Genomic DNA, 24891 nt, shown 5'->3' with positions numbered 1-24891 from the left:
TTTATGCCAGCAAATTATGACGGAAGCTTTTCCGTTGCTTTAAAAAGTTGAATTCCCCTTTTCGCCATATTGATGGCCAATTTTCCGTTTGATGAACATTTTTCCATGCGAAAATTGGCGTGTCAAAATAAGTTAATGAGATAAATGCTCACTTTTGCTCTTAAATGCAAGTTCTTATGGTTTCGAGAAAAAAAAAACATTTCTACAATCACTTTAGGCAATTAAAAAATTTAGATAAATTGTTTTAAAGAAGCAGCCATTAAAAAGTGTCTTTGATAAGTGGCTCTGATAAAAGATTGTGTTAAGTCTGCAAATAAATTTATTCGAAATGGTAAAGTGGCACACAAAACCAGTTTCTAGACATATTTTCATAATCTTGTTTATTTATTCAAACTTCTCTTGAAAATTTGAATATGATTTTATCACTTTATACTTTTTTCTTTGAGTGATTATTTGTTGACACAAAATAATACGTATCTGTATAATAGCTTGCTTTACTTGTTTCTTTAATTTGAGTCATTTATCAGAACATTTTCTCGGTAGCCAACGTGTAAATGTTTTCTAAAAATTCCGGTATTTTTGTGGCACTGATCAGGTTTTGGTTTTTTATGCACCTTGGAAACTGATCACCAGTTAGCGCATATATGCTAATTCCCAGTGGAGTCTGTGCCCAAACCGATCAAGTGACAACCACTGAACGTTATCGCCCTTCACAGCCTTCGCACCATCAGTATCTCAATCTGCCACTGTATTCGAATTTGTATCTGTATCTGCGCATCGGCAGCAAACAAAGTTCATCGACTTCGACATCATTCTGTGACGACACTGGCAGTCGAGTGTGATATTCGGTTGGTGTTGAATTTTACACTTCATTCTTTGCTGCCAGCTATGGGAATCATTTTAGCATTTTAATGGTTCAAATGTCCCCTTTTCCTGTTGCCTGGTTCCATGAACTTTGGCCAACAAATCGTTTTACCAAATGCATTCCCAGTATAATGTGATATGTGCGCGAAATCGCGGGATGCAAAGTGGGAGCCACCGCTAGGGAGTTTGTCCAACAACATCTTAAACCAAGTAGAACAAATATCATTTACAGTTTTTGACCCACTTTTATTTCAGCTCCTTTTTATGAACCGCCAACGGCGATGACGACAACGTCAGCAACGTATGCATTTCGATACCCAGTGCTTGTGGGGTATATTCCTTTAAGGACATTGAGGTTTTTTATGGTTAGATATTTGTCATCTACTTATATTTGTAAATAAGATAGCATATAACCATCATAAAATAAGTGGTAATACGAAATATATTTAAAAACAAATATTCAAAATTTCAAACTAATCTAATAATATTATTTAAAAAAATATATATATTTAAAGTGGTAAAATTGTATTGGGATTTTTATAAATTTAAACTTTAATAATTATTTTTGCAGGGTATCGTACAGCCCAAACCTTTTCGACCGCAATTCTGCACTTTGCTCGCCTATGAATATAATAGTAAAAGTGAATGCGATTTTTCGCCCCTTCTCCCCCAACTTCCCCTCGTTTCCAGCGATCTTTATGCATTTATGCTGAGGAGGAAACCAAGTCCTGATGATGAGGAAACGACGTTGCGACGCGGTTTACAACAGTTTTTTGCTGCCTGCCACTGGCTGCTGACGACATTTGGTTGCGGGCTGTCGGCGTGGCTATTAAATTTCAATTATTGTTACATTTTTCACACACCGCACACGCAGAAGTCGCCAAGGAAATGGCAATGGGAAAGCGGCCAACGAGAATGGGAAATGGAAATAAGAATGGGAATGGGAATGGGGGTATTGGAATGAAAATGAAAATGAAACTGAAAATGGAGCAATTTTTATTGATGTCCGCCCGGCTTGACAATTGCAATTCATTTAATTTCAAAGTGAGGCACAAAAACACTTTGATATTGTCATCGGCAATTATCGACGAAAGTCCAGGTGCAACAGCAGTTGTTGCGAATTAATTAATCGGCTAAGTGAATCAGATCCGCTGAGCACATACCTGTTTAATTAGAGGCGTGGCGGCCAATCAGACGACGATTTCTCCACGCATCCATCAAGCCAATTCCGGTTGTCAGAATCTCAAGGGAAAAGGGAAGGAAAGGGGCTCCTCGTTAACTGATTACTGGCTTAGGGCTGGCAAAGTCAGAGGCAGAACTCAAACACTTCAATGGCATTTTAATTGCGAAACTTTGGACGGCTGCAAAAATGACCACGAAGTAGTGGAGAAAACACAACCAAACTGGCCAACGATTACCATTCACTTCGAACTGACTTCCGGTTTAGATTGGTTGAGTAGGATTTATTTCAAGAGGTAGCCAACGTAAACTAATCGTCAGTTCAAGAAACAGAATAATTCTTTTAATTGTAGACACTGCTGATATTAGGTTTCTTTTTTTACTACTAAAATTTCAGTTCCAAATATATTTGTATTTGTATTTATGAACCTGCATAGGTCTTGGCCCGATCGAGCGTACAAAGGTGAAGTCAGCCAAAGGCGCAGAGCGAAAAGCAGTTAGCCTATAAAACGTAGACTGCTATCTGTACAATTGCAGATATATAGCCCGATACGCGAGTGCACACGGCAGTCATAAAAGAAAAACGCTCAGAGTAGCCGAGCTAAACTTGCTGACATTTAGTTTGGCCCAGTTGACGCTGCAAGTTGTAGTTGCAGTTGCGGTGGCAGTTGCAGTTGCAGTTGCACTTGCAATGCCAGTTGGCGTTCTTCTTCTATATTTATGTAATTTATACCAGCGACCATAGCTCGTTGCTCATCCAAGTCTTGTTTTATGACTTCAAGTCGAAGAATTTAGTGCGGAAAATGGGAAGGAATGCACCAGCTCCACATGCTTAAAATGTGCTATTTATGTGAGACAAATGGGAAGAGCGCTTAAATTAAACTTTTTACTGCGATAAGTATAGTTTGACCAATAAATAATACCTACTAATGCCAACTTGATTTTACAGCTCATTTGCATACATCCCCAGGCAATTTAGAAGCCTGTTTTTTAATAAGATTTAATATGCATATTGCAAAACATCTTGGTAATCTTTAACTACAATTTTCGTGATAAGTTTGCAAACTACTATATAATCCGAATTAATCCCTTAACTAGCGCTCACAAATGTTCAACTGCCAAAGACCTGAAATATTTACCGGCAAATGCTGCAATTCTGATGCAATTTATCATTTGATGCAAATGATGAGCTCACCTGCAATGAAATAGAGTGGAAAAGTGCATTAAAAAAGCAGTCGCATAGAAGAGAGTTTAGAAATGAGGCTGCTGAAACGAAAAGAAATGCAAAAACTGCAGCAAAAGCACTGACTGGTTGGTTGGCTAATTATGTATCCCAGAAATGCAAGAAAAACTTTTCTCGGCAAAGAAAGCTAACTCACACACAAACACAAACACACACACTCTGTCCTCTAATTAGGTTGAAAGGGGGCACTTAAGGATTATACGATCTCGACGAAGTAGCTTTTCTTGTGGCTTTTTGCTCTTCGCGAACATGTAATTTAGCCAAATATAGATGCATGAATAAATTCAATGGCTACAAAAACCCAGATAATGTCGGCGATGTATGCATACCTAAATAACTAAGCCGAACTTGGAATGCTCTATAAAAGACAAATAATTATTAATGTATTAACACACATATCGCATTTAAAAAATGCTTAATTCAATTTGAAAATATTTCACTACGGAAATTTAACTTCTTTGGTACACAGAGTCCCCTGAAGTTAGAGTATATGTAGCCATGCCCATGAAACGAGGACAACCGAGAAGATTATCATACGGGAAACGACAGCAAGCGAGGATTTGGCAGAGAAAGAAAGGCCAAAGACTTGGCCAAACAAAGGCATATTTAAATGTTATTCTGGCCAAACATTTGGAGAGGAAACTTGCCAGTGTGCGAGCCACTGGGGCACTTGCAACAGAAAATGCAACAGCAGCAATGCAGCAACAACCTCGACTAGCTCGCAACTGGCAACTCCTTTTGGGCTGTTAATTTGCCAAACAATTGGCAGATAGCCAGGCCAACGGGGAGACCAAAAGTCGAACCCTCCAGAGCCAAGGAAGCTAACAAGAAAATAACCCAAGCTAGACGGGATGACGACGATGTGGATGCAGCATTGCAAGCTCAAGATCTTGTTGCAGTTGCATATTTTGGCGTTGCACGTTTTGCTTGTTGCTGCTGCTGTTGCCATTTGCTGTTGCTTTTGCTGCCACGCAGCCCGCACAGTAAATATGCCAAAAGCCAGAGCCCGCGAGGCGAAGAAGTTAAAGCGACCCCAGACACAATCATCCAGAGCCCCGGCTCATCCAGCAGGGACTCCACCGCCGTTTAGACCCTTCGCCCTTTTGGCCATAAACGAGTTGCTCCCCAGTTGCTCTGGCGGAATAACAAACATTTCAAAAAGCCAGACCCCGACTTCAAAAACTGCAAAACTTGATTTACAAAAACAAGAAGAACGCTCTGCTCGGGCAAACAATAAAAACTACAGATGCTCTACGGCGAGGTAGACATGGCTAATAAACCGAAACAACCCGCTAATAAAGTAATTTTGGGAAATATATAATTACAAACGAACAGGATACGAACAATTTTAAGAAAAATCATCTGGATTTATAATTGAAACATACCAAAGTTCCTAGCATAAATAAATCCGAAAATATAACATATTTTGTTTTGAAGTAATTAAAGAAAATAAAAACATAGGTGTTCAAAGATGTTTACGATTTCTTAACAGCAAATGAAGATCATACTTTCCGATCAATATTTAATTTAAGACATACATTGATGTAATATAAAATCAATGTACCTTTAGTATGAAGCTACTTCCACAATGCAAACAATCGACAACTTTGAAGCCGGCGCTCCGTAAAACTGGTTCCACTGTGGCCTCCTTAAAAAAAAAAAGTGACGCCGCCCTAATCCGGCATTCTTTTGGCCAGTTCGTGATTAACTGTTGAGAGGTGGAGGCCCGACAATCGGCAGGGATTTCGAAGGGGCTCCGAGGAGCCAGAGATCGCCAGAGATTCGATGCATGTAACTCAATCGCTGGCTGAGATCATTAGGCTTTTATGTTGCGGTCAGACTGGCCTGTCTGCCTTTTGTGGCTGCTTAAAAGTCGATTTCAAGTTCAGACAATGGGTAGTTGAGAGGCAAACTGATTGATGCCGCGCATCAAAAGTCGGCAAGAGAGCGGAATTGTGGCGCTCTGGATGTTTGAACAAAAGCCATGGCCCCAAAAATCGGCCACTGCCAACTTGGCTAAGTAGTTTGCTGGCGTTTTGGTCATGAACTTTTTCGGAAAGGCCCCCCATACACAAGAATTCCAATTTTATTCCTTTGCCAAAAACTAATGACCACAATTTTCGGGGCGTTCTTCTTCACTGAAAGATTGATTTTTGGTATACGAGTATGACTTGCATGCATACATATATACGCCTGTATATGTATATTTTCGAGGGGCAAACGCTGAATGAATATATGTTTCTTGGCCGAGATGAATTTAGCTTGTTTGATTTGATTATTCGCTGGCCGACAGACAGCAGCCACGAAAATCAATTTGTGTTGCCGTCCTTTTTTGAGTTTCGGTGTACGTGACTTCGAACTGGAGTTGGTATAATATGGCGTAAACTAAAGGAGGAGCTGTGATGCACGCGATTTCCAGCAGCGGGGAAATAAAACAATCAGCTGAAATAAATATAGCTTTTAAATAAGGCAAGCACGATTTATAACAATAACATCATTACTTTTCTGATGTTTTTAAAGCAATTAACTTTACAAATGTATTTTGGAGTCCCAAATTCAACTCATTTTTAAATAGCCAACCAAAAGCCAAGTTCGTGGCCCCATTAATCAATGCATGAACACCGAATCACCAAAAACAGGAAGTTCAACAAACGAAATTATGTTTTTTTAAACACACACAGAACACAGAATTATCATAAAATAAAGCAACACACAAACTGAACCAAAAAACTCATTATGTCATTGCCAAAGGTGAGGTAAGCTAAATGAAAGATAAGATAATATCCAAACACTTTATTCGTTTTACTCAGCTGACCAGAAAGTACACTCATCTAGCAAAGGGTTAAAGATAAAGCTACCGAAAACTGTGAAAATCCATGTAAATCAGCAAAGCGCAACAAACAGGGGAAATAAAAAAAAATAGGGAAACTGAGTGATTTTTCCATTCAGTTAAGTAGATGAAACCGAGGGTCAACGGACCGGTTCATTTTCGGTTTGGTAACTCTTGCATTTAATTTTCGTCATGTCATGATGCCCAAGAAAATGCTCATCAAGTTTGAATCATCTGAAATTGCTGTCTGGTTTTTTAATCGTAATTATGCTTAATTATAATGATGCATACAAATTAATGGCACTTGAATAAAACGGAAAAAGACCACGACAATAACGCATTAATAGCGGGCAAAGGCAATTTCGGAGAAGAGGAAATAACTTTAAAAACAGGAGCATTAAAACCAATGGAACTGATGCACAATTTTCAAGAAACAATGAAGGAAATAATGTAGAACTTCTTATGTCGAGTACACTAACAAAATACATAAACTAATAGAATTGCATTGTAATTAAATTCACATGCTACCTTATCAACAGTAGGTGCTTCCCAAATTATTAAAGCTATGTATTTAAGAACTTTATATATAGTGCATACTGTTTATCATTTTTACAAGAGGCGACACAGTGTTAAAAGACAGCCTCCAAAAGCCAACAATGATGCCATTTTAACCAGTAACCACCGACTGCAAAGAGGATTCACCCAGCGGATGTGTATACAGTTTATATACATGGGTATCCATAAAATAGCAAGTGCTGTATCTGCCGAGTTGAAGTTGACCACTCTTTTGACACCGATGTGGGCGGGGGCGTGGCAAAATGTTGCAAAAAGTTCTTTGCCCAGAGGGTTAATGTATTTTTAAACGGGCCAGCAAAATAAATATAGGTCTTCCCCTTTTTAAATTGAACAATTTTACTACAAAAAATAAAAATAATAATATTAAAATCAACAAGAAATGTTGTTTGAAACTCTTAAAGATGCTGTTTTTAAAAGCGTATTCTTTGCCATACAATTTGACTGCCTTCAACCTCTTCGTTTATTATAATTTGAGCATAAAATGCAAGTCAAGTGCTGATGGCGATGATATCCTCTTTCGCCATTCGCCTTCTTTCGCTTCCTGGCATCTTTATGTTCATCGCCTTCCATCAGCGAATAATAACGATTATTATTATAAACGCCTTAACGAAAATGTTTGTCCTGACTTGTCGCATTATTGTCAATAATTCGATTCGCACAATGTGCTGCGAACACTCGCCGATTTTTATGATCCTATCAATGTCCACATTAAAGAGTAGTTAAAATGCATCTCAGTGGTTTGCTGCAATATGGCCACTCCATTGGGTGCCAAATGAAAAAGACGAAACATAAAAATGTTTATATTCCTTAACCCACTTTGAGTAAAATCCAATTAACGTATTAAGGTTTTCTTAACGACCTTTAAGATTTTTATTAGCCAAAGCTGTTACATCGAAGGCTGAATATTTACTGAATGCATTACAGCATACTCAGAAAATAATGATTAAAAATAAATTATTTATTGTGATTTAATAAGGAAGCATGGACTCAAATTACGAGTTGTTAAACTAACCGATAGGTTAATTTTTTGAAATGACAACCCGAATAAAACTCAAACATCCAGACATTTGAAATCACCTAATTTCGGGGCGAAAAACATCTGTTAAGCGGCTGCCAATCAGTGTGTGAAGTCTTTTTCCTATTCCTTTTCCGCTGGCCCAAATTATATTCAATATTTCAACTATTTTTAACGACCCCACTCCGCAAAAGAAAAAGCGATTTGTCTTGTCCATCAGGCCTCGCAGCTCCCAGAAGTTTTCACCCAAAAAGACCCCCCGAATACGTGAGGAAAACCGTCTGAGTTGGAAAAATCTGGCTCCTTAGAAACTGCCGACAATCTACCGAAATGGGCATTTTTCAAGTTTATTACGCGCGCATTCATCAATTGCAACACGAAATGAAAATGCACTTCAAGTATTTTCAACCAAAAAAAATGCCTTAACAATAAAGCTACACAACAAAAAAAAAAAGCAGGGGAAAAACGAAATAGAAATCAAAGTTGAACGGCAAACAAAGAGGGTGGTGGTAGGTGGTCGATTCAAGTGGTTTTTCAATAATATTGCAAATGGTGAGTGGTTTGGTCGGACGGTGGATTCTAGCAAAGCCTTCTGATTGTGAGCAACAAAATAAATGTAAACAAACCGCACTGAAAAAAATACAACAAAACATCCACACACACACACACACACACACAGGGGAGCTGCTGGCTAAGAACAATGTCATGCAATCAACTTTAGGCCAAGAGCAGCCAGCCAACAATAAAATACAGTCAACGAGGAGAAGAACTGAGCTGCAATCAGAAAACTAAAGCCATCGGAAAAGCAACAGGAGAAACAAAAACAATAATGAACATTTTTTTTTGTTTTTTATGTGAGTGCTTTGCTGCTTTTCCGAGCTTGCAAGGTGAACAATTTTACAGTTTTCCCGCTCTTCCACCAACCAAACACCCACCACATTTCATTTTCATAGTTTGTAGATTCTAGCTGGTGCTCTCCAGGTGCTCGGCAGGTGAGAGATTAATGCGTATTATCAGCTCGTTCCGATTCTGATTGTTCAAGGCAACCGAAAGCCACTACAATATGTCGATTGAATTTCAGCTTTGTGGCTTTTATCGACGCAAATTGTTGCGAGCAAGTTTCAGGGTTAAGTTGATCGCATGATTGTAGCCGGAACAAATAATTCGGAAGCGGACTGTGTTTTAAAGCTATACTAGTAACTCAGCGAATTAGAAATCTCTAAATTTAACACTACTAATATGTGCATAGTACAGCTACTGATGTGCGAAATCCAAAACCATTAGCAAAAATGGTCGGTTTATGAAAAATTAACCAAGTTGCATGGCCAAGCTTGGTTTGGAAAGTGTTCAAGTAGTTTTTATTTATGGAACTTCAGTTTCTACTGAAACCGCACTATAAATAATAGAAAATGCAAATGCAGTACTACTCTTATAAATTTATTCAAATTAACAAAACGTATAGCTACTGCTTTATCAAATAGTAAATAACACTATTGATTTTCACGGCACATACAAGATCAATTTAAGAATATAATAAAAACCAGTTAGTTCGAAAAATAAAATTAAGTTTGTGAGTTCTATTTTCAGCCTGCTCTGGGTTTTTGCTGTCGAATTTCGCACGATTTTAAATAAAGTTTCATTAGTACTACCATTTTTTTGCACTGATTTCCTGTCTTTGGCAGTGCTTCTCTAATTGAAAATACGAGTAACCGCGCCTGAAACTTTTGTGGGTTATTGGTTGGTTGAGGGGGCACTGAGTTAAATCCATAAATTTGCTGGCTGTGCAATTTATATCGCCTCGCATGAAACATCCCCATCTCACTTCGACGCGAACGCCTTTGTTTTTTTGCTGGGTCAAGGTTGACAGAGCGCTGCGATATACTTTTTATGCTTTTTTTTTTATTTATAAAGCAAAAGCAGTAAGCTTCCCAAGTTGGCAAAAAGAGCCAAAAATTTTACAGAGCAGCAAATATTAACTATGACATTTATGACACACTTCTCTACGGCCATTCTTGCAAGACAACGAACAGCGAACAACAAATACGGCGGGAGACAACAAACAACAATTTATTGTCACGTGCCAAAAAGTACAAACACACACACAGACACACTTATACACTCGAAAAATTGTATAACTTTGGCAAACAAGAAAAGTAAGTGAAAAACGAGCGAGAGAGCGGAAAATGAACGGGGAAAACAGCTTAGACAACATCAACTTCTTGCCAACTCTGCACGGAGTTTTCCCAGATATATGTTTGTACATATATCCAACTCTCTCTGTCGCATGCTCTGTCCCACTCTCTGCCACCAAGAAATGCCATAAATTTTGTGATTTCCCATAAATTTTCGTCTCGGCATCTCGTTTCTACTCCCCATATTCTTTGCATTGTTCATATTTGCATATGAAATCATGTGTTAAAATGCAGAAGCTTTTTGAATACATTTTCGTGTGCAACATTTCTTCGACATTGAAGGCGGTTGGGTTGGGAGTACTACTATACTGTCTCTGTTGGTAAACAAACATATAAGCAGTTTTCCTTGTTCATATTTCCAGCGTATTTTGTTAGCAAATGTCAACTTGGTTGACTGCACAGAATGCATCGATAGTTTTCCTTGACTCTCGAGTTTTTTTTTTTTTATCCCAAAAGGAGGCACTTGTAGTTTCGCCAAAATTCTCAGCATAAAAAGAATTTTGGATCATAAAACGAGAAAAATGTTTTTTTCGGTGACTTCGTTTCACTTTCACCATGAGTGAGATACTTGATTTTTGAGAAAATAAATCGAATTTAGAGGTGCATTTTCAATATCCACTCCTAAATGTAACTAATGTTATCAGTAAAGAATCAACGAAGAATAGATCAAGAGAAAAAAATGAGATCACTAGTGACCATTGAACTAGAAGAAACGCAAAATTTGCAATATCCGGTGGATTTGCCCTAAAGTATTTTTGTATCTTTTTTTGGTGTCTACTCCAGGAACTAGCCAAACGAAAAACAAAAGAAATTTATGCTGAGTCAAAGTGCAAAATAAAGAGTTCAGCTCGTTTCAATTGCTCAAATCCAGCCTCCTGTCTTTTGCCTCGTTCATGCGGCAAAAAAAAGAAAGAATGAAAAAAAACTCTGGTAAATATTGTTGACACTTGAGATTTTCTGTTATAATATCTAGAAATTTGATGTTTTTAATAATTAAGCTTTTTTGTTAAAGCTAGCAAAGTAAATAGCTGCAAAAACGCTGAAATTTGTATGAACAAACAGTTTTTGGATTACAAAATCTTTTGATGATTTTCGAATTAGCTGACTTGTCGATATAGAATAATTTTAGTTTTAAGAAGCAGTGTTCGGAAAAAAAGAATTTTTCAAATTTGAGGTTTTGAAATTTCGACCATTGTAGAATTCTTTGTACTTCAGCAGTTTCTAAGGCAGCTAACTAGTTGGTTCCGCTTTTGTTTGGTTTCTGTTTTCCTGTATTTTTTGGGCGGCGACATCGCGGCAAATTCAAACTGAACCGAATAAACAAAGGACGGCGGTGGGAGTGCGAGGCAGCAGATCGAGGGAAAGTTGGAAAAATGCTGAGACGGAGTCGCGTCAAACGCTTTTCCGCCTTCTCAGCTATGCGTGGCACGTTGCCTCGCGCTCAAATTGCTGAGAAAGGTGAGAAAATTCGAGGGAACTAAACTGGAGATTGCACGACCAAAGCAATCCAGACCATAGAGGAAAACCGATTTTTCTTCTGCGCTTGAGTGCCGTCATTTTTCGGCTAGGCAGCGTTTAAGACGAGGATGTGAAAACCCCGCGACTTGTGAAAGCCGCCGATGTGAAATGGTTGGCAGTTGGGTAGGTTCTCCAAATGAATTGGCCGTACGAGAGAAGTTAACCTAATGGCTGACTAGCTGCTTTGCATAAATTTGTTCCCCCGAATTTCCAATTAAGTTTGCAATCTTCCAGCAGCCAAAGTCGAAAATTTGCAATGAACTTTGATCAGATTTGTTTATCTTATCCGACTGCTTGTAATTACTTTATTCTAAAAATAAGTGCAAAGTTAATTTTCGGTATTGCGAATAGGCAAAAACGAAAAATCAAATAATTCGCGAATGGGCAAAATCTAAAATCAAATATTTCGCCATCGATCAGTTTAAATGGAAATTTTATGCACGAATAAAAGTTGTTCTGAAACTGGTTTCTCAAACACATCTGCCTCGTTAAAAGATACATTTTTCTAAAATATACAAATCAAGTCTGGAGAATGTATTTCGTGTATTAATTTTTCTGGAGCGTTAAGACGTAGGCACTTTTCAAAGTAAATGTTCCACAAACATAGTGGCAAAATAACGATTTGCTGATTTATTCGCGATATCTGCCTTTTAGTCGCTTTTCTTTGTTTCTACTTGGACACGCGCCAAAATACTTTGCTCAAGGCAGTCAGTCGGTCGTTCGGATGGATAGGTGCTGCCCAGTCACCCATCCCAGATTCTATATCCTCAACATATGTATAGCCATAAGTACATTTAAATGTATATACTTGTCCCAACTCGAGGTGGGTTCACTTTCGCCATTCTGGTTCGGCGAAAGAAAAACAAACATGGCTCAGTGCTCCCGCCCCAAAGAAATGATTAAAGCTGTAGAGCGTAGAGCGAAGAATGCCGTAGAATGAACAATTCTTTATTACTCCTCGTCTTCGTTGCTCGAGTGAGTCACCCTAATGAAAAGAAACGCATGAATGCGACTTGCCGCGATTGTTTGTGGTTTTCTGATGAGTGTGCTAAAATAAAACGCTCACTTTTTTACAGATGTACGACGAGTATGTGTCACCTTGTGGGGCTACAGATAATAAAATCTTCAGTGAAATTCGTTACAAAATTCGTTACAAATGCGCAAATAAGCCACATGTGTCCAAAAGTACCGACAAAAAAGCTGTCCAAAAATAGAACCGCAAAGTATGGGAGTAATTACATTTTTAAACAAACTTACGCCAAACACCAGAGATCGAAGGCGAGTGGAACGAAGCTAATACAAAGCAATTTATACATACAAACTCGTATATGTGCACAAACAGACAAATGGAAATATTTGCCGTATGACAACAAAAGAACAATACTAATTGGGTTTGATGTGTGAGCGTGGAAATGAGCAGAGCAAAAACAGACATCAAACCGACCAAAATTCACACGCCTCCACACGGCGAACAAAAACGAGAATCTTTTTGGGGAAAAATTGTAGATTGAATGGATGGGGGCGGTATGGAATAATAAAAGAAAAAAAATATCCAAGAGCAACGCACGTTGCAAAAATGCTTTCCGTTTTCTTTTTTCAAAATCATGGCTGTTTGCACAAGTTCTTGTTCCGTTTTTCTCCCCGTAGATGCGTAATTTGTTTCAGGCTTTAATTAGTGCCGAACTTTGGCAAGAGAATTTATGGGGGCGATTGGAATTGGGATTGGAATCACCTTCGGGCGATGGTGTTGTTTATTTACCTATGTAAATGCAAATGAATTATTTCGCTTTGCTTTGCTGGCTGCCTTATTAATGTTTTTATTGGCGAGTGAACCCATCTTGCAATAGAAATCGAATTGAGAAACCCCGACGGCCTCGATAACCTAAGCGGAATTTTCTTTTGGCACGAACCCCATCTTTTTTAAACAAACTAAAGATTAACAGCTCTTATGAGTAATAAAATGTCGCATCATTCGGTTCCAGCACACGGGAATTATTTTTAATTAATGCTAATGTATACAGGAAAATACAAACATTCGCTTCAAATTTGTTAAGTGCCAGATTGCGTACTGAAACTAAACTTTCTCGCACTTTCGGGAACAAACTTACAATAATGAATAGAAAAATAATATGATCGCAAACATTACATACATTATTTGGGATTTCTATTAATAAATTATAAATCTGATTTTGTTAAAACATTGTAGCGAAACTCGCCTAACAAAAAATACTGTTGAAAAACCTGTTCTAAGCTAAACTACTTAAAAACATTTTAAAACTTTTTGGCAATTAACAAAAGTTGAACAGCCTGGGTAAAAATTAAACTTTTAAATAAATCGAAAGGCCAATAAATTATAGAACCGATAGCAAAAACTCATTTCTAATGGGAGAGAGGGAGACACAGACAAAAAAAGCAAAATTGGGAGGGGCAAGAAGAACAACACGAACGAACGGAATTAGGAAGATGAGCGCGAAGAAGAAGATGCGATTAGACGGCACGGGAGCGCAAAGAATAGAGAAACTAAAAGTAAACTAAACGGCAACCTGTGCAACGTGCCGGAGCGAGATAGCCGCTCAAACCGGTATCGCAACAACAATTGAACCGCAAAGAAAACGCGAACAAGCACAGACACGGACTATAAGAAAATAATGTTAGCCACTAAAACAAAAACAGAACGAAACAAAACGAAACGAAATCACAAAGATAATGATTGACAAAGGCAACAATGTAAAACTGCAACCAGGACAGGGAGAGAAGGAGAGAGTGGCAAAGAAGAGACGAATCTGCGGCACAAAAGGGAAGCCGAGTACATGCAACAAGCTGCAATTGCCCAAAAAAAAGAAAACAACAACAAACCAGACCGCACGGCTATTTTTGTCATTAGATTAAATATTTCAGATATTTTCGCACAGTTTCACCCACATACGCCATAAACAATTTATTTATAAACAAAGTAAGTGCAAGCTCACCTGATGACTGGAAAATAGGCGCCTGTAAGCTTGGATTCTATGGAGGATCTCAATTTAAATTTGTTGTTGGCTGTTGCTTTGCTTGTTGTTGCTGCTGTGGTTGTTGTTGTTGAATTTCACGCGAAAGCAGGCAAAACAACAACATAAAATCACAAGCACTTGCACGCACATACGTCACACACACTCGCACACGCACACGGGCCGCACACACACTTGGACAGCTGAGACATAAACACACGGAGAGCAAATCGCAGCGAGAATGGGAGAGAGAAAGAGACGGAGAGCGATAACAAATTTGTTTTCTGGTTTTTCTTCACGATTTTATTACACGCTTTTCGAATGGCTAACCATATTTTGATTCCTATTTAATTCGCCCCAATCACTGTGTGTGTGTTGTGCGCTTGCTAATTTTCAATTTTCCACCGCAGAACTCCGCCCGTTTTGCTGCTGTTCTGGCAATCGTCTCTCTCCTGGCTAAAAACATATGATTTCGGTCGACAGAATCACGATAAAAACACATAAATGCAAACAGAGCGCGCGCAATATCCTCCCACGACAACCTCTCGCTTCGGAATTTGGAACGAAACTGACATTTTTGCAGCGAAACGCGCTTAAATACCCGACTAGAGATGGGAGCGCACAGCGAACCGGTTCGATAGTTCGTGTGCGACCAGACTGCGCACCGTGGGTCGAAAGCGGTAGAGGAGTACAATCGAACCAGGCGGTCCCTTATAAAGGCATTCGATCTCGAACATAAGTTTTTACTTCAGCCACAATTTCCACTGTATCACACTGTGCGCAATAAACAGTTTTATGAGAGACTCTACAATTATGTTATATTTTGTTCATGTGTACAATTAATTGCTATATTTCAGAGTCGTTGTCAAATATATGATATAAAAGAACTAGTAAAACTGCTTATTTAACCATGATAACCATGATAATGAACAAATTGAAAACTATTGAAGTTTGAGTTGTGACAACCTTATTGCAGCTTGCGTGCGTCACCTTACAATTGCTACCTTGCTGCATCAGCTGTTCGTGTTGTGCGGCGAAGAATGGATTTGACGCTGGACAAAAAGCTGCAGGGATTCCAGTTGGTGGCCCAGGAAAAGGTGAAACAGTGCGTCAGAGGAGTAAAACTATTAACTATCTGTAAATCAACTGCAGCTGTGTTCCATACTATGTTCCATACCTGGAAAAAAGGAGTTGATTTTGGAGCCCGACTTGATAAAGCCACTGGAACATGTTGTCACTGCCTCCTGGCTGAAGTAGGTGTTTAATCTATAGATATAGATAGATATGTACGACTTGTATGTACGCCTTACAGGTTGAAGGGCATACAAAGGATCTACAAACATGATGCCGCACAATCACTACCCCGATCCGCTGATCAGGTGCACATCTACATGATCCGCAGTGTTTTGGGCACATTTCAGAAACTACTCAAGCAATTGCAACCAGTGGCCTTGGAGGAAATGCCGGACATATCCATGAAAATGTACCACATAGTCTGCGTGCCCAGTTGCTACTCCTATTTCCAAACCCTGCTGGAACAAGCTGGGCTCTACGGACTGGTGCAACTTCATCACTTTAACTGGGACTTCATCTACTTCGACCAGGGAGTTCTTAGCTTGGAGCTGCCCAACGTCAGTAGATGCACTTATAATAGTCCGAGAAAGTTTTTATATTGGATATCGTATTTTTCAGTTGTATGAGTGCCTCTACCTCCAGAGAAACACATCTCCATTGCCTTCGGTGGCCCAGAGCTTGCGATTGCTTCAGATGATTTGCGGACAACCGTCTGTGATTCTGAGCTTCGGTAACCACTCGTCGCAGCTAATGCAAATGATGAAGACCCTTGGCAAACTGCCGGCACCCACAAATCCACCGGACTATGGCGGTTGGCTGGTTATCGATCGGGATAAGGATTACCCCGCCAGCTTGCTCACTCCGGCCATCTATGCAGGTCTTCTTTTAGAAGTTTTCCAGCAACGTTCCGGCGAGATTCTGGTAGACAATTCGAAGAACAAGATCAGCAGCCAGCGCGTGGAGTTGCTCCAGGGAAAGAAGTCCAAAGCAGGCGTAAACTCAGCCAGCAAGCCCTGTTCCATTCGCCTTAACTCCACCTCCGATGAGATCTACGGCGATAATCGGTACAAGCGGTTCGCACAGGTCAGCAGTTTGATTCACGCACAAGTAAAAGCCCTGGGATTGGAGCTGCAGAAACTCAATGACATGCAGCTGGACGAGATGCACGATTATGTGGCCAGAAAGCTGCCCAAACTAACCGAGCTCAAAAGCAAAGTCCTAAGGCACCTAAATGCCAGCGAGATTGTGATCCAAATGATGGGAAATTTCAGGAAGCTTCAAACCCTGGAAGAGGACATACTAAACAATGATTCAAGGAAGCGATTGCTGAGCGAGATCGACGAGCTGTTGACCACTGATGGTCAGAGATTTAATACTCTGCGATTGCTGTGCCTTTTGCATCACTGCGTTGGCGTGGCGCCCGAGGAGCTGCAGATCTTTGCGAGGAACTACTGCAATCTGTTTGGACACCAAGAATTGGGTGTGTTCCAGCAGTTGTCGCAGGCAGGCCTACTGCCACCACTTGTGGTGGAGAAAAAGGCGCCAACCAAACTGCTCTCAAATCTCCCCAATCTGCCCAAGTTCCAGCAAACCGAGTTCCAGGCCAATGCTAACCGGCTAAAGCTGCTTACCACTAGTGGAGATGGTCAGGATGGGGCTTCCTCCTCCAGGAGCCAAGCTGGTGGCTTTCAGTCATGTCCCAGTTTTGTGTTCAATGGCACCTACATACCATTGGTGGCGCAGCTCTGCTCCATTTTGCTGAAAACCAATACAGCTGAGGAGTTATCCTCGAAACTGGGCATGATTGAGGGACTGCATCTTCATCTGGACAGCGGAAGAACCACGCCCAAGGCCTTTGCCAGCCAACTGAAGACAAACGGTGTTGCAGACCACGATGTTTTCCCCTTGCATCTCAGGAATCTCTTTGTTTTTATTGTGGGCGGAGCCAGTTATGCGGAAATCGCCGCCTGCGATTTTGTGGCGAAGCTAACAGGTGCCCAAATAACCGTGGCATCCGACTCTCTAATGGCGGGCAGCGATTTGATCGCCACCGCCTTCAACCACTGACCATGAAGTGACTAGGAATCTGTGCATCAAATGATTTATATATTTTTGTATACAAACAATGATGGCAATGCTTGTGATTAACAATTTTTGAAATTTACAACTTAAAGAATGCTCTTTTTTCGAATAAATATTTCTTAAAAGTGACATCAATTGGCTCTGGTCATTCCAGGCACTCGGTAGAGCAGCTCCCCGTCGTCGTCGTAGTAGGCATCCTCCACACGGTACGTGGCTCCTTGGCGGTGCAGTTTCCGGGGAATAACAATGCGCGTTTTCAACTGGGTTATTTCATACTTGCGCTGGTCGGCGGCACTGATCACAATCTCGCTACTCGCAAACTTGGGCACGAAGCTGGGCAGAAAGCCGGTGCCACTGGGATTCTCGATGGGTCGCTTTAGTTCCTCTGGAACTGTAGGCACGGGCTCAACGAGCTGCAGTTCCTTAAGCTCCTGCAGGCGCATCTTCTTTTTATTACGGATTTTATCCAGCAAATAGGTTTCATCTTCCGCAGCAGAGGGTGGTGCTTCATAGCCGGATGTGATTTGTGGTGGAGGCGTCTCTTCCGGTGTGGAACTACTGCTGCCCAGCAACTTGCGGAATTCGTTGACTTGCGGAGTGGGTAGTTGGGATTTTGTGGGCCAATCCTGCGTCTTTAGTTCCCGCAGATCCTGCCGCCTTCGCTCGGCGAATTTCTTCAGATGCTGGTAGAGAGCAGGTGGGATACTAAAGTCACCCTTTCCCGCCCTTATTAGCTGCCAGTTTTTAACAACAGTTTCATCGTGGGAGCGTATCCTTTGCACACTTCTTGGTCGCCACTTGGCCCTCAGAATTTTCTGCACAATGTCCGGAGTGGCGGGAAAACTTTCAGCCAACCGCTCCACGCTCCATTCCTCGGGATCTCGCTCGTGGAGCAGGCGCATCTGCTCCTTTTCGGCATGGAGCAAGAGGTTTGGCAACTTGGCGTCCCGGAAATACTTGTGCTTTATCATAAACTGACGGATGCGATCGCGGTGCTGCTGCTGCTCCTTCTCGTATTGCCGATGCGTCTTCTGCACGTCCATGAAATCCGACTCCAGATCGGCGTAATCCTCGCTTGCTTCGCTGCCCTTTGCTGGATGCTCCTGCAGCTGCTCCAGCTGGTAGCCCAGTCCAGGATTGGCGCGACGAGGAACTCTGGCCAACAGGCAGGAGCGAGCGGTGTGCAGGCCGCGTTGGATCATTCGGGCAGTCATCTTAGCGGACAAATAGTAATCATTTGGTTTTCGAACTTTTTGTTTACATAAACAGCCGCATGCAAGTCGCGATAGAATCTATCGATGAATGTCTGCTTATCGTATGCTACCACTCATTATCGATAAGTCATCACTACAGCACTTTGCAAAACGTAGCAACCCTGCTGAAATTGCCGCTGCTGAAATTGTGCTGCTGAATTTTTTGTTGCTGCCGCTGAACCGGCGAAGTTATTTATCTTTAATTGCGTATTCAACTGCCAAGCACACGAAATCATGGCCAGCAACGAGCCCGGCGGCGGTAACCTGATGGACGAGTTCGAGGAGGCCTTCCAGTCGTGCCTGCTGTCGCTGACCAAACAGGAACCGAATTCCGGGACAAACAAGGAGGAAATCGATCTGGAGGTACAGAAGACCACCAATCGCTTCATAGACGTGGCCCGCCAAATGGAGGCGTTCTTCCTGCAGAAGCGCTTTCTCGTCTCCACGCTGAAGCCCTACATGCTGATCAAGGACGAGAATCAGGACCTGAGCATCGAGATTCAGCGCAAGGAGACGCTTCTCCAGAAGCACTACAACCGCCTGGAGGAGTGGAAGGCCTGCCTGTCGGACATCCAGCAGGGCGTTCACAGTCGCCCCACGCCGCCCATCGGCGCTGGCATGCTGCAGGGTCCCGGTGGCGGAATGCCACCCATGGGCGGTGCTCCGCCGCGACCAGGAATGATGCCCGGAATGCCACCGGGCGCAATGCAACCCGGCGGACCCATGCAACCCAGTCCACAGCACATGCTGCAGGCGCAGCAGATGCAGCAGCTCCGCATGATGGGCAGACAAATGCCACCCAAATGAACAGGAAATGCATTCCTTTTAGCTTGTAATTTTGTATAGACCTGGATTAGTCTACTTGTATATCGTGTAGTTAAATAAACTGATTTTAAAATCCCATATCTGCAAAACATTAAGTTTGGTGGAGAAAAATGGTTACGCATTTATTATAATATCTGTGCCATTTATTATTTTTGTTATCTTTATGTCGCGTGTTAAATAATTGTCTGCATCTCCTAGCCGGATCCGCAGAATGTTTGTATATAGCCAAGATCTATATCGTGTAAATATGCATTTAAATCATATGCTGTATATTTCGTTTTACTTTTTGTTGTTTTACTTGTATCTAATGTAAGTCTACACATGAATTAGGACAGTTTTGAACTTAACTGAGTTGACGAAAGTAAAATCTTATGCGCTCGGTTATGGGTAATTGGTAATTGTAATTAGATAGGATAAACCACATTTGTAACTTTAGTCCAAAGGAAATATCGACAAGGTCGACGAATTACCTACGATTAAATTAAAGAGTGTAACCACTGCATTGGTTCGATTCGGGTATTTGTATTTTAGTCGATCTCGTATACCTTATCCGGCTCGAAGCCCGGAGCAGGTGCTGCGGGTGGACCATGTGGCGCCGATCCGGCCGCCATGGGCGGACCACCAGTGCCCTGGTTGTAGCCAGCCGCGTTGGGATTCTGGTTGGCGTAGAGCAGGGGATTCATGTACATCCCGCTGGGATGGACAATATTTGCGTGCAGGTTGAGGAGATCCTTGTACATGGTGGGATCACTGTTGTTCATCTCATTGTACAGCTGCTGCAGATAGGTGGGCACCAGCTGAATGACCTGGTTCTGGTTGAGCTCCTGATGATCCTTCGATATCTTCATGTTCAGCAACTGCAGCAGTATGTCCGACCGGAAGCCGAAGATCTTGTTGGAGGTCACGCTGCCGGAGGCATTGCCGAACTGGCCCATCACCTGGTTGCCAAAGGCATTCCTATCGTAGCTCATGTACTGTGACGCCTGAACAGTACGCGTCTTCTCCGCCTCGTACTCGGCCCAAGCCGATTTGCGCTCCTCCTCGGTCAGATTCTCGTGCTCCTCCTGCTCCAGCAGCGAATCATGCTCGTGGTACTTGAAGATCAGTTTGTCGTGCTCGGTGAGTATCTCGGCAAACAACCGATCCTTGGGCAGGATTGGCATCTCACGCTCGGTGCTGGGTTTCAGCTCGTACGAGTACAACTCCATTAGGTCCGTCTGGTTGTAGTGCCGTGAAATCTGCTGCTCATCGATCACACGCTTGGCAGTAGCCTGCTTGGCCACTTGGCGTTCGTACACCTTCTGCTCCATGGTGCCCATTGCAATCAGACGATAAATGTAGCACGGCTTGATCTGGCCAAAGCGATATACTCGGAATATGCTCTGGGTGTCGTGCGAGGGATTCCAGGAGACATCAAAGATGACCACTCTGTTGGCGGCCACCAGATTGATGCCGAGTCCACCGGCCCGGGTGGAGATGAGGAATAGGCGGGCGCGCAAGTTGGTTACGTTGTTAAACTGCTTGCACATGGCCTCGCGCTGTTCCACGCTGCAGCTGCCGTCCAGTCGAAAGTAATCCTTGCCGCTCGTCCAGCAGCCCTTGAAGTCGCCCACGTCGCCTGCGAAGGAAAGACCAAATTGTATTACTCCCTATGAATGGATATACACAAAATGTTATGATGACTTTACCTTCGAACTCGTAGTTCTTGGTGTTGCTGTCCACCAGCGAAAGAAAGTGCTCGATGACGTCCAGGGACTGCAAGGACTGTGAGAACACGAGCAGCTTGTCACCAATGGCCTCGCACTGCTGCAGTAGTCGCAATAGGATGAGTAGCTTTGGGGAATGGTGTACGTTGTTCAGCTCTCGTTCTTCGACAAAGGGTTTCCACCACTCCGAAGGGTCATCCTTCTGGACACTGGGTCCTCCACCCAATCCGCTCAGCAGCTCCAGATCGGAATCGCTATCACCGCCACCAGCGTTACCATTGCGAGTCTTGCGCTTTTTCACCTTTCCCGAACTGGCCGCCAATCCCGACATACTGGCATCCGACTTGAACGATTCGCAGCTGTCCGAAGAGTTGGAGGCAGCCTCATCCTCGTCGGTTTCATCGCAAATAAAGCCCTCTATATCGGAGTCGTCGTTGCTGAGCAACCGTTTGGCAATCACGTTGTCACTGTTCACCCGCAGATTCATCGGATGCGTCCAGATGCGGCGCAGATCCTGAAAGTCCTGAAACAGCCTTGCCCCCTTGCCGACCACATCCCCGCCGCTCTGCTCCCGGTGTGTGGTCATGTAGTAGCCATATAGCTTCTGCTGCAACTCCGACAACGTCGTGTAGACCACGTACTCGTGCTTTGGCGGCAGATATGGCGCCAGGACCGAGTAGTCCCTCCGCTGGATGCAGCCCTCCAGCAGCTTGTGCAGAATGTGTGAGCGGTGCTTCATTAGGCGAAGATCCCTCTCCGTGGAGTCGGTGTACTGCCCGTTGGTGATCGGGTTGACGAAGCGGTTCATGTACTCCTTGTACGTGCCCAACAGATTCGGCTTAACGAACTGGATCATGCAGTAATCTAAAAGGAAAAACCGATTTAATAGCAAGCTAGATAAGACTCTCTACTGACCCATAAGAGTCAGACTCTTGTGGCCAATTTATGCCCGAAAGGTATATGTATGGAAACTGATAAGCAACTTATAGTTTCCCTTGATACTTACATTCTCTGAGATTGTTTTGAAGTGGGGTGCCAGTAAGCACGATCCGGCGCTTGGTGCGCATTCTGGTGACAGCCTTGCTGATGGACGTCTTCTCGTTCTTGAGCAGATGTCCCTCGTCGCAGACAACCAGGTCCGGGCCGGGATCAACCAGGGCCTGCATGAGCTGCTCACGCTGCTTTTTGCGCAGACCCTTGGCCTTCTCGTTGGCCAGAATGCGGTACATGTCGTAGCCGAGGATGCAGACGCCGCCCTCGTTAAACCATTCATTGAGCTTAAAGATGCGCGTTGGCTTGTCCTTGTAGCGCGAAATGTCGTACACCTCGATGTCATTGCGGTTGGCGAACTTCATCCAGCTGGTAAACTCCCGTGCCCAGTTGTTGACCGTGCTGAGAGGCGAGATGATCAGGACGCGATCCACACCGGTTCGTCTGGTGTTGACCAGCAGCGTGTGCGACAAGGTAACCACCTGCAAGGTCTTGCCCAGACCCATGCAATGGGCCAGAATGCAGCCGGAACCGGGCTTCTCCTGGCTCTCCTTAAGCGTCTCGAAGCAGGCGTCCCACATAAACTTCACGCCAGCCACCTGATGGGGCTTCAGCTTCTTCAGCAGTCCCTTGTCCACCTGCAACAGGGCCTTTTTGGAATCCTCATCAAAGTCTAGCACCAGTTCATTGATCTCGATGCTCTCGGATTTCACAAAGATGCGGTTGTAGAGCTTCTGACGATCCTCGATACGCTTCCTTCGGTCATCCTCCTCTTTGGCCGCCTCCTTGGTTGTCAGATCCAAGTCCTTGGTCTTGATGATCTTGCGAATGTGCTTGCGCTTGTTCTTCTGCTTGTCATCATCGCCATCGCCATCGCTCTCGCCGCTTGAGTTCTTCTTGATGCGCTTGCGACCCTTCTTTTTCTGCTTCTCCTCGGGCTCAAAGTCGGAGGAGCCCTTGTCGGATTCGCTCTTCTTTCGACGCCGCTTCCTTTGGGGCATCACCTCGCTGTCGCTGCTGTTAGGCCCCTCCTCGGCCTCCTCCTCATCATCGGACGACTTTCTCTCCTCCTCCTGCTCCTCCTCCCCCTCATCCGCTGCTGGTGCTTCATAGTCTGAATCAGCCTCACTTTCGCTTTTGGAGCGCCTTTGTCTGCTCTTCTTCGAGGTGGTGGCCGCCTCTTCCGAATCCGTGCTCATTTTTTTTGGCTTCTGGGCGGGTTTAGTTATGGGCAGACTAACTCGCTTTAAGCGCACGACACAGCGTTTTGGCCTCAGTGGTGATTCTGCTCGAGAGGAGCCGGTTTTGGACGATCTTTCGCTGGATAGGGATCCTCGTCGTCCGCCGTTGACGGTTCTGACTGCCCTGGTGGATGTTGTGGCCTCTTCCTGCGCTTTATGCCGGTTACTGATCGATTCCTTGGCCGCCCTCCTGCTATTTTTCTCTTTATTGGTCTGCTGTGCTCCTTTCCGCAAAGAACTGGCCACCAGTGCTGGCACCTCGTCTTCGTACCCTTCTTCGCTGTCGCTTAGTTCTATAATAGAAGCGTTCTTGTTGCGACTTTTGCGTGGCGGCAACACGATCTTAGTTAGAGGCTCTTCGTCACTGGAATCGTTGATCGTAATGTTATTCTGTTGGCTGCTGCGGGAAGGTCTCTCCTTGGTTTTGGGACTGGCCAGCAGTTTCTCCAGCGGCACAATGCGTATTTTGCAAACGGGCTCCTTATCCTCGTCGTTTGCTGAACTGTTGGCTACTGTCTGATCGGAATCACTGGAGCTACTGACTGTTGCCTTTCCGGATCCGGAGCAGTTGGAGTCGTCTGTGGTCAAAGGTGTTGCGGCATCTGTGTGACGGGCGTTGGGTTTTTTCTTTCCCATAGGTAACCGGCTGTTTGTCCGCCCAGCACGTCAAAGATCTGCAAGAAAGGCGATATTGTTGCGTTACTGGTTTTTTGTTTTAGTGTTTTTGCACCCTGCAAAAGGTAATGTTCTTGTTTTTTCGTTCGTTCTGATATTTTTATTGTCAGCATTTGCCGCGCGTTCTTCGCTTCGCTTTCTCTGCTTCTTTCCACCTATCGCTCTTCCTCTTTTCGCTCTCTTCGCCTTTTTTTTTGCAATCTGCGTCTGTCTCTTTTTTTTTGTGTGTGGCTTCGACACCAAAGATACATCTATTATTTATCCGCAAACCGTTCAGTTTACACATCGAAAATAGCACTAGATCGGTTTTTGTTAGCTCTTTTCACCTGCTACTGGTTGCGTGGGCGCTTCATAGCGTCCTGCCTCTCGATTTCCACTCCTTTTCGCGACCCTTTAATTGTTATTTTTCAGCGTGAAGCCGCCGCAATTGTAAGTTGGGTATACTAAACTCTTCAGGGTTGCCAGGCCACCGGACGAGCTATCGATGCGGACTGTTATCGGTGGCTTGACTTACGCGATTGTATCGAGCAATGTCGGTTGAAATCAAATTGAATCACTATAATCTGAAATCACTGAAATCTTAAAACAAAGAATTGAAAACAGAATGATTCCGTTAAATTCTCTTTTTATGAAGCTCTTAA

The 24891-nt window shown here is 43.1% G+C and overlaps 5 protein-coding genes across 6 annotated transcripts in view; 2 read left to right on the top strand and 3 right to left on the bottom strand.

The window, feature by feature from the left end:
- LOC6554820 (furin-like protease 1) overlaps positions 1-14993 on the bottom strand; it is a 128313-nt gene extending 113320 nt beyond the window's left edge. The window contains exon 1 of the mRNA XM_015153780.2: positions 14387-14993. The gene's annotated coding sequence lies outside the window, so the exon portion shown is untranslated. The remainder of the gene's footprint in view (positions 1-14386) is intronic.
- A 412-nt stretch (positions 14994-15405) lies between these two features.
- LOC6554731 (vacuolar protein sorting-associated protein 33B) lies at positions 15406-17688 on the top strand. Its single transcript, XM_001981758.3, has 4 exons — positions 15406-15501; positions 15557-15657; positions 15717-16035; positions 16097-17688. The coding sequence occupies exons 1-4, from the start codon at positions 15445-15447 to the stop codon at positions 17543-17545; spliced, it is 1926 nt and encodes a 641-aa protein (XP_001981794.1). The 5' UTR covers positions 15406-15444; the 3' UTR covers positions 17546-17688.
- LOC6554730 lies at positions 17573-18892 on the bottom strand. Its single transcript, XM_001981757.3, has one exon. It carries the CDS (start codon positions 18772-18774, stop codon positions 17692-17694), a length of 1083 nt encoding a protein of 360 aa, XP_001981793.1. The 5' UTR covers positions 18775-18892; the 3' UTR covers positions 17573-17691.
- On the top strand, positions 18884-19716 carry LOC6554729 (mediator of RNA polymerase II transcription subunit 28). Its single transcript, XM_001981756.3, has one exon. The coding sequence runs from the start codon at positions 19048-19050 to the stop codon at positions 19618-19620; it is 573 nt and encodes a 190-aa protein (XP_001981792.1). The 5' UTR covers positions 18884-19047; the 3' UTR covers positions 19621-19716.
- Positions 19717-19910: 194 nt separating this feature from the next.
- LOC6554728 (transcriptional regulator ATRX homolog) lies at positions 19911-24767 on the bottom strand. 2 transcript variants are annotated; one of them, XM_026975827.1, is made up of 4 exons: positions 24577-24767; positions 22351-24249; positions 21327-22208; positions 19911-21256 (listed from the first exon to the last, which is right to left on the bottom strand). In XM_026975827.1, exons 2-4 carry the CDS (start codon positions 24209-24211, stop codon positions 20166-20168), a joined length of 3834 nt encoding a protein of 1277 aa, XP_026831628.1. In that variant the 5' UTR covers positions 24212-24249; positions 24577-24767; the 3' UTR covers positions 19911-20165. The 2 variants fall into 2 exon arrangements, with proteins under 2 accessions (XP_026831628.1, XP_026831629.1); XM_026975828.1 differs by lacking the exon at positions 24577-24767 and adding an exon at positions 24406-24570.
- Between the last annotated feature and the right edge of the window lie 124 nt (positions 24768-24891).

The sequence above is a fragment of the Drosophila erecta genome, unplaced genomic scaffold, assembly GCF_003286155.1.
Source record: "Drosophila erecta strain 14021-0224.00,06,07 unplaced genomic scaffold, DereRS2 tig00000000-arrow-pilon, whole genome shotgun sequence".
NCBI lineage: Eukaryota > Metazoa > Arthropoda > Insecta > Diptera > Drosophilidae > Drosophila > Drosophila erecta.
The sequence above is the reverse complement of the archived record's forward strand: the minus strand, read 5'-3'. Positions and strand labels throughout refer to the sequence as shown.